The sequence below is a fragment of the Hemiscyllium ocellatum genome, chromosome 17 (genome assembly GCF_020745735.1).
Source record: "Hemiscyllium ocellatum isolate sHemOce1 chromosome 17, sHemOce1.pat.X.cur, whole genome shotgun sequence".
Lineage (NCBI taxonomy): Eukaryota > Metazoa > Chordata > Chondrichthyes > Orectolobiformes > Hemiscylliidae > Hemiscyllium > Hemiscyllium ocellatum.
In genome coordinates, this window is record NC_083417.1 from 72,206,741 (window position 1) to 72,215,980 (window position 9,240).

General features: G+C 44.1%; 1 protein-coding gene across 1 annotated transcript in view; it reads right to left on the reverse strand.

Moving 5' to 3' along the window:
* LOC132823604 (uncharacterized) overlaps positions 1-8,877 on the reverse strand; it is a 106,352-nt gene extending 97,475 nt beyond the window's left edge. The window contains exon 1 of the mRNA XM_060837522.1: positions 8,777-8,877. Coding sequence (XP_060693505.1) covers positions 8,777-8,877 — 101 coding nt within the window. The remainder of the gene's footprint in view (positions 1-8,776) is intronic.
* Positions 8,878-9,240: the final 363 nt, after the last annotated feature.

The window sequence follows — 9,240 nt, forward strand, 5'->3', positions numbered from 1 at the left end:
TCTATAAGATCACCCCACCATCTTCAGACGCTCGAGGAAAAAAGAGCCACGAGACATTGAAATTGTTCCAAGGGCTCAAATTCTCTAACATTACCAACATCCATGGAACCTTTTTCTGACTGCTTACAGGTTTAACAACATCCTTATTATGGCATGGAGACCAGAACTGAACTCATTATTCCAAACGTACAGGTGTAACATGACCCCCCGACCCCTACTGACTAGTAAAGGCACTGACTCATAAAGGCAAGCATAATAAACACTTCCTTCACCACCCTATCTACCTGAAAACGGCTTTCAAGGAACTATGACCCTCAACTTCAAGGTTTCTTTGTTCGGCAACACTCCTGTTTCTGCCAGGCGCTTGATAAATGACCAGAGATTGTGCTGATCATGATCATTGGATGGTTGTATTTCTGGTAATTGATTGATATATTTACTGGTGCTTGAATGTTCCAGTAACTACGCAGTGCCAAAGCAGAGAAGTGAGACATGTCAATCTGAGGGCTGTCGAATAGTGATGCATTCTTGCCACGGGTGATGCTTGGGTACTCCACATTACTGAGTGAGGCCTATGTGGGAAACCTGTCACTGGAGCTTAGTGTTGCCATTGCTGGTGACTGACCAATAAGGCTGCTGGATACTATGTGCTGCATCGTCAAATCGATAAAAAGGTAATAGATGCATCTGTAGTAAGCTGCCAAAAATGCCGGGATTCTGGAACATTGGAAAATTTCCAATGCAACACAATTATTCAAAGTTTGGGGGAAATATAAATTGTTTTGCAATTTAACAAGGCCACTTTGGGAAACATGGTCATAATCTGATATTATATGATAGAAATGTTCACTAGATGGAGAGTGTGAAGTTGATTCTGAGACAAGGGTCATGAATTGAAATGAAGGAAACTATGATGGTTTGAGGTATGAGCTGATACAATAAACAGGGAATGCGACCGCAAGGGACAACAATAAATTGGCGTTGGCAGTCATGAAATGTGTGTGGATGAACTGCAACACTTGTTCAATGTGTAGATCTCAACAAATGGAGGACAAACCAATTGAGTAGAAGGTGGGAAAGCATGAGATTCTGCTGATGATAACCATTCAAGCTGACTGTATGAGCTTCAGCATGTGAAGACAAACTGATGCATGAAGCCAAATGTGTATACCAATATTTTGCGGAATGTAGCAGGAGAATTTAAAGAACTCAGTATCTGTAAATAAATGTCGTTAATGAAACTGGTGGGATTAAAGTGTTTATCCAATGACCATTTAAATGCTTTTAAGTTTGGTGAGTCTACTACTATTGCAGGCAGTGGGTTCAATGCTCCTCTTATTCTCTGAGTAAAAAAAAGTACTTCTGACATCTATCCCAGATCTATCACCCTTCAACGTAATGCTATGTTCCCTCATGCTAGCCATCATCATCTGAGGAAAAAGGCTCTCATTGGCCACCCTATCTAACCGTCTGATTATCTTATATGTCTCAATTAAGTCACCTATCAAACTTCTTCTCTGGAACCAAACAACCTCACGTCTCTCAGCCTTTCCTCATAAGATCTTCCCTTCATACCAGGCAATATCCTAGTAAATCTCCTCTGCACCCTTTCCAAAGCTCCCACATCTTTTCCATAATGCAGTGACCAGCACTGTGTGCAATATTCCAAGTGCAGCAACACCAGAGTTTTGTACAGCTGCAGCATGACCTCATGGCTCTGAAACTCAATCCCACTACTGATAAAGGCTAATACACAATATGTCTTCTTAACAACCATATAAACTTGGGTGATAACTTTCAGGGATCTATGTACATGGACACTAATATGGATGATAGCAAGTTTTGAGAAGATTTGTAGCTCAGGTTGAGGTTTTGGATGGAGGTTTGACAGCTGAGCTGAAAGGTTCATTTCCAGACGTTTCATTACCTTACTAGGTGACATCTTCAGTGGACCTCGTGTGAAGCAATGCTGAAACTTCCTGCTTTCTCTTTACATGTTTGGGTTTCTTTGGGTTGGTGATGTCATTTCCTTTGGTGATGGTGTTTCCTGTGGTGAAGTCACGTCCTATTCCTTTTCTCACGGGGTGGTAGATGGGGGCTAACTGGATGTGTTTGTTGATAGTGTTATGGTTGGAGTGCAATGGTTCTTAGGGTTCTTAACAGAGCCAGTAATGTATATACTTGAGCAAACAGCTCTGCCAATCATCCAACTGAAACTCTGGGTCTGCTACATGGTGACTCCTTTGCCATCACTAAACAAAACAAGTTAGCATAAACCTTCAAGACCATCTATAATACTCTTACTGGCATAAAATTAACTAAAAAGGAGGAAAACAACAATAAACTGCCATTCCTAGATGCCACAGTGGAGCGAACAGCCATTGCGGAACTTCAAGCCAGTGTCTAGTGAAAAAGAACACATACAGACCAAATATTGAACTACAGAAGCAATCATCCAAACACCCACAAACGAAGCTACATGAGAACATTAGTTCAATGAGCCAACACACACTGCAGCACAAGGGAACTACGCGAAGCAGAGAAAAATCACCTATACCGTGTGTTGAAAAAGAATGGGTTCCCAATGAACACAGTCCGCCGAATTCCCAGCAACAAACCCTAACAAGCATAGAAAACACGTCCAGAAACCCTAGCCACTCTCCCTGACATCGAATACATCTCAGAAATGTTTGCCAGACTATTCAGAACACTTGGCATCATGGTAGTCCACAAACCCACCAACACAATAAAGCAGGAGCTAATGAACTTGAAAGACCCCACACAGACAATGAGCAAAACTAAAGTTATTTACAAAATACTGTGCAAGGATTGTGCCAAAGAATACATTGGACAAACAGGCAGAAAACCATCCACCAGGATACATGAACACCAACTAGTAACAAAAAGATATGACCCTCTCTCACTAGTATCCTCACATATGGATGAGGAAGGACACCACTTCGTCTAGGACAGTACATGCATCCTAGGACAAGCCAAACAAAGACATGCACGAGAATTCCTAGAAGCATGGCATTTCAATCAGGACTCTATCAACAAATACATCGAGTTAGACTTCATCTACCACCCCCTGAGAAATGGAACCGGAAGTGATTTCACCACAGGAAGGAACATCACCAAAGGAAATGACATCACCAACCCAAAGAAACCCAAACATATAAATAGAAAGCAGGAGATTTCAGCATTTCTTTGCCTGAGGTCCACTGAAGTTGTTACCTCGTAAGGTAATGAAACGTCTAGAAATGAAGCTTTCAGCTCAGCAAGCAAGCCTACATCCATATGGATGATAATGAAATTGTGTTGGATAGATAAGTCCCTCAGTCCTAATGAAGGGCTTTTGCCCGAAACGTCGATTTTCCAGCTCCTCAGATGCTGCCTGACATTCTGTATTTTCCAGTAACACTCTAATCTAAACCTAGATAAGTTTCAGATCGGTTCCACACGCTGACGCAACATCGAGGTCAGAAGTGCCTAGACTGTGCTGTATTGTTATATGCTCTATATTTGGAATAACTGATACATAGATTGGCCACCATTAAAAGATCATAGAAATCTGGAATTATGAGTTCATTTTTAAATATGAACTGTTGCTGATTGTTGGAAAAGCTCATCTACCTCACATATGAGCATGAGGGAAGGAAACAGCAATCGTTACCAGGTCTGAGCCTATGTGTGACTCCAGACCCAGAGCAATGTGGTTGACTCTTATCTGCCATCTGGGCAATTAGGGGATGGACAATATTTGCTGCACTTAAGAAAATGAAAGGCAAAGAAGCAGCAGCAAGTATTTAAAACTATGTTTGTGCAAGGGACTGACATCACTGAAGTAACTTATAAAGTAGCATATATACTTGGAAGAAAGAGTAATCCACTTAGCGATGTGGAAATCATAAAATAATGCATTGTTGAACTTGTACGATGTTTCAATTTTAATAAGATTAATATGGATAAGCAACAGTTATTGGCAGGAAGAAAAACCACAGATATGGTCAGGTAGATGGGTTACCTCCAGGAAAGGTAGGAGAGGGAGGCTGGTAGTGCAGGAGTCTCCTGTGGCCATCCCCATCTCAAAAAACATAGGGGCTCTTTTGCAAAACATAAGGGCTGATGGACTCTCTGGGGAATGTTGCATGAATAGCCAAGTTTCGATACCGAAACTATGTCTAATGTAATGGGGGACACATCAGGTTCCAAGCGATTGATTGTGACAGGGGATTCTCTGGTTAGAGGCACAGACAAGACGAGTCTGCAGCCGGCAGCGAGAAATCAGAATAAAGTGTTGCCTCCCTGGTGACAGGATCAAGGACATTCTGGAGGGAGTGTAGAATATTGTCAAAGGGAAGAGGGACCAATGTGCAGAGGAAGTGTTGTGCACATTGGAACTAATGGGGTAGGAAGGGAAAAAGATGTTCTTCGGATGAACGTACTGACATTACTGACTCAGTGTAGGTGTTATACTTAATTCGTGTTTTAACTGCGATTTTCATTGCCACGAGCAGTTTGTGGCTTTGGGTACACTTACAGTGATGATATAAGGAATTGATACCTTCACTGTCTCCAAAGGAAAATGCCATGACGTGAAACTGAATTTCTATAATTTAATAAGTGAATGCCCAGATGGTGCACCTTCAATGAGAGGAAAATGTGACGAATTTATTGCGTCACTTCAAAAAGAATGTATTTTGATTTCCTTTCATTGTCTTTTGCATCAGATGAATCTCTGTGCCAAATCTACTGTTTTCAGTGAGACATCAAAGAAAGTTATGATTATTGTAACTTACATTGAAGCAAAAGCATCACAGCATTGTCAATTTCGTAACATGCCTCAGCTTGATGATGAAATAATCAGTGCAGGTCTGCCCCATGGTTCTAAATTGCAAGGACAAATATTTGCAAAACTTTTATCTTTACAAAACCAAATCACAAGATTTTTTTGAGGAACTAAATAAACCATGTGAATTCTCAAAAGAGCATTTCTGCAGAAATGCTGCATTTTTCTGTGAATATAGAGTCAAAGCAAGGTAAAACTAAATCTATCTGTCTAAAATTCCAGACATTTCGGAAATAGTTGACATTTTCCAAATCTCTCCTTACCTGATTGGAACTTCCAGCTAAACACTTGCCTGAACTGGTAATGAAATTAATGAACAGGGTACATGTTATCATTCATGAAATTATCATTGGTTTGTAGCCTGTGCCACATGCTAGCAAGGCAATGATGAGGGAGAGAGAAGGTTGAAAACATGGCTGCAGAGATGGTGCAGGAGAGAGGTTTTGGATTCCTGGATAATGGGGGCTCTTTCTGGTGTAGGTGGGACTTCTACAAACAATATGGTCTTCACCTGAACCAGAGGAGTACCAATATCCTGGGACTTGAGGGGGGTGGTGGTGGTGGGGGAATTTGCTAATGCTCTTTGGATGTGTTTAAACTCATTCAGCAGGGGGTTGGAACCTAAACTGTAGTTCGAGTATACAGGAGGTTGAGTGTAGGGAGATGCACAATAAGTTTTCAGGGTTGCAGGAGGGCACCGACACGTAAAATGTTGGTTTGAAGTGTGTCCATTTCAACAACAGGGGCATACAGAATAAGGTATCTGATCTTGAAGCATGGGTGTGTACGTGGCATTTTGATGTCGTGGCCATTTCAAAGACATGGATAGAGCAGGGACAGGAATACTGTTGCAGGTTCTGGGATTTAGATGTTCATTAAGAACTGAGAAGATGGTTAGAACAAAGGCTGGGGGTGTGGCATCGTTAGGAGAAAGTGAAGACTGCAGATGCTTGAGCCCAGAGTTGACAAGTGTGGTGCTGAAAAAGCGCAGCAGGCCAGGCAGCATCCGAGGAGGAGGAGGAGAATCGATGTTTCGGGCATAAGCCCTTCTTCAGGAATGAGGCTGGTGTGCCAAGTGGGCTAAGATAAAAGGTGGTGATGGGAGGGGGAACTTGGTGGAGGGGCACTGGGAATACGATAGGTGGAAGGAGGTGATGGTGAGGGTGATAGGCCGGAGAGGGAGTCGGGGCGGAGAGGTCGGGAAGAAGATTGCAGGTCAAGATGGCGGTGCTGAATCCGGGGGTTGGGACTGACATAAGGGTGGGGGAAGGGAAATGAGGAAGCTGGAGAAATCTGCATTCATACCGTGTGGTTGGAGGGTTCCTCAGCAGAAGATGAGGCTCTCTTCCTCCAGGTGTCATGTGGCCAGGGTCTGACGATGGAAGAGGCCAAGGATCTGCATGTCCTTGGTGGAGTGGGAGGGGGAGTCAAAGTGTTCAGCCCCGGGGGTGGGGGGGAGGGGGGGAGGTGGGTTGGTTGGTGCGGGTGCCCCAGAGGTGTTCCCAGAAACATTCCGCAAGTAGGCGGCCTGTCTGTCCAGTGTAGAGGAGACCACATCAGGTGCAGCGGATACAGTAAATGATGTGTGTGGAGGTGCAGGTGAATTTGCGACGGATATAGAGGGATTCATTGGGTTTGGAGGGCGGTGACGGGGGAGGTTGCAGGGGAAGTGCTGGGAGTGAAGGTTGGCTTGGTGGAGGTGTGGACCTGACGAGGGAGTCACGGAGGGAGTGGTCTCTGCGGAACACTGATTGGGCTGGGGAGGGAAATATATCCCTGGTGGTGGGGTCTGTTTGGAAGTAACGGAAATGATGGAGGATGATACGATGTATCTGGAGTTAGATGGGGTGGTAGGTGAGGACCAGTTAGGTTCTGTCCTGGTGGTGATTGGAGGGACGGAGTTCTAGGGCGGAGGTGCGGGAAGTGGAGGAGATGCGGTGCAGAGCATTGTCAACCACATCAGAGGGGAAATTGCAGTCTTTGGAGAAGGCGGCCATTTGGGCTGTTCAGTAGTGGAATTGGTCCTTCTGGGAACAGATGTGGTGAAGGGGAAGGAATTGAGAATATGGGATGGCGTTTTTACAGGGGCCATGGTGACAGGAGGTGTAATATGAGGGAGTCGGTCGGTTTGTAGTAAATGTCTGCGTTGAGTCGGTGGACCAAGATAAAAATAGAGAGGTCTAGGAAGGGGAGGGTGGTGTCTCAGACGTTCCAGGCAAATTTGAGGTCGGGGTGGAAGGTGTTAGTAAAGTGGATGAACTGTTCAGCCACCTCATGGGAGCACGAGGTAGCACCTATACAATCATCAATGTAGTAGAGGAAAGGGTGGGGGATGGTGCCAGCGTAGCTGTGAAGATGGACTGTTCCACATATCTGACGAAGAGGCAGGCATAGCTGGGGCCCATGTAGGTGTCCATGGCTACTCCTTTGGTTTGGAGGAAGTGGGAGGATTAGAAGGAGAAGTTGTTAAGAGTGAGGACCAGTTCAGTCAGTCGAAGGAGGGTGTCAGTGGAAGGGTACTGGTTGCCTCAGCGGGAGGGCCAGAAGCGGAGGGCTTAGAGACTTTCTTGATGGCAGATGGAAGTGTATAGGGACTGGATGTCCATCGTGACACTCCCACTCTGCCAAGGACGTGCAGGTCCTTGGCCTCCTCCATTGCCAGATCCTGGCCACACGCCACCTGGAGGAAATGTGCCACACCTTCCGCCTAGTAACCCTCCAACCACACAAGAATGTAGATTTCTCCAGCTTCTTCATTTCCCCTACCTTATCTCAGTCCCAACCCCCGGATTCAGCACCACCCTCTTGACCTGCAATCTTCTTCCCGACTTCTCCGCCCCCACCTCTTCTCCGGCCTATCACCCTCATCTTCACCTCCTTCCACCTATAGTATTCCCAGAGCCCCTCCCTCAAACTCCCCCCACCCAACTTTTATCTCAGCCAGGTGGCATTGTTAGTCAAGGACAGTATTACAGCTGCAGAAAGGATGCTTGAACACTCATCAACTAAGGTAGTATGGGCTGAGATAGGAAACAGGAAAGGAGAGGTCACCCTGTTGGATGTTTTCTATAAGCCTCTGAGCAGATCCAGTGATTTAAATGAAAGGAGATAAAAGATGAATCTCGGTTGGAGTGAGAATGACAGGGTAGTTGTTTTGGGGATGTCAACTTCCCAAATATTGACTGGGAATCCGATAGTTCAAGTACTTTAGATGGATCAGTTATTGTCGATTGTGTTCTGGAGAATTTTCTGACACAGTATGCAGACAGAGCTAACAGTTTTCCTACAACTATTCCTCAATAAGGGGTAGTTCAATTTACAAAAGTGCAATATAGTTCTTTGCAAGAGATGATTTAAGGTAAAAGACTCACCAGCTCCAAATGGTTGGTACCTCATCATGACTTCATTATCATCAGCAGTTCATTAAGAAAAAAAGTCTTAACATAATAGATACGTCGATTTGAAATCCCAGAACAAGGGGATATTGACACCTGGGATAAAGAAGCAGAGAAATTACAATGGGTAAGAACAAAACGTTTTTTAGTTTAGGTAAGGAAAATGAACTAAAATGCAACTCTCCCATTATCATTATCATCGCCCTGAAACAGAAACGCAGCAGAAATTAGCATTCCATGGAATTGAGCAAAAGCATTGTTTATGAATTAATAAACATTTTCACAAACCGACAGGCATCCTAACTTGCGATTGAATATGAACAATTGGTTAGCAGCTCTTTGCGAAGTAACAGGAAAAGAACATCACAGTAGACTCGAGGTTCTTAAGACCTGGACGCATTACACTGGAGAAAAATGAAATCAATGCACATTGCTATAATGCTCCCTATAAGATGAGCAACATTCTGAGACGCTGGTTTCTCTACAGACGTTCTCAGTTCTGTTTGGTGCTGTTGCTTTTAGCTCGGCATACTCTATGTCCTCGGTGTTTACTTTCGGGTTTCTTACTTTGCTGGTGCCGTTCAAATCAAGACTGACGGACGTTAATTCATCATCAGCGTCCGATTGCTCCATCGATGAAGTTAAGGAATGGGAATACTGTGAGTTCATTGCTTTTGTCCGTGTACCATATCGCATTATTTTGAAAAAGAAAGGAAAAAATAACTAATTTAAAATGCCAACCACGAGCACAGGAACCAAGAACATTTGCCCCTCAAGCCTGTTCCACTGTTGAACTAATGATTGGTGTGCGCTGTACCTTTGCCTGCGCTCTACGGTGCCATATTTGCTTCTTTATTTTACCAGAAAAATATCGAATTAATTTTAGTTGCTGCATTCTGAGGAAGGGTTACTCGACCCGAAATGTTAACTCCTATTTCTCTCCACAGATGCTGCCTGACATGCTGAACTTTTCCAGTAAATTCTGGCTTTATTTCT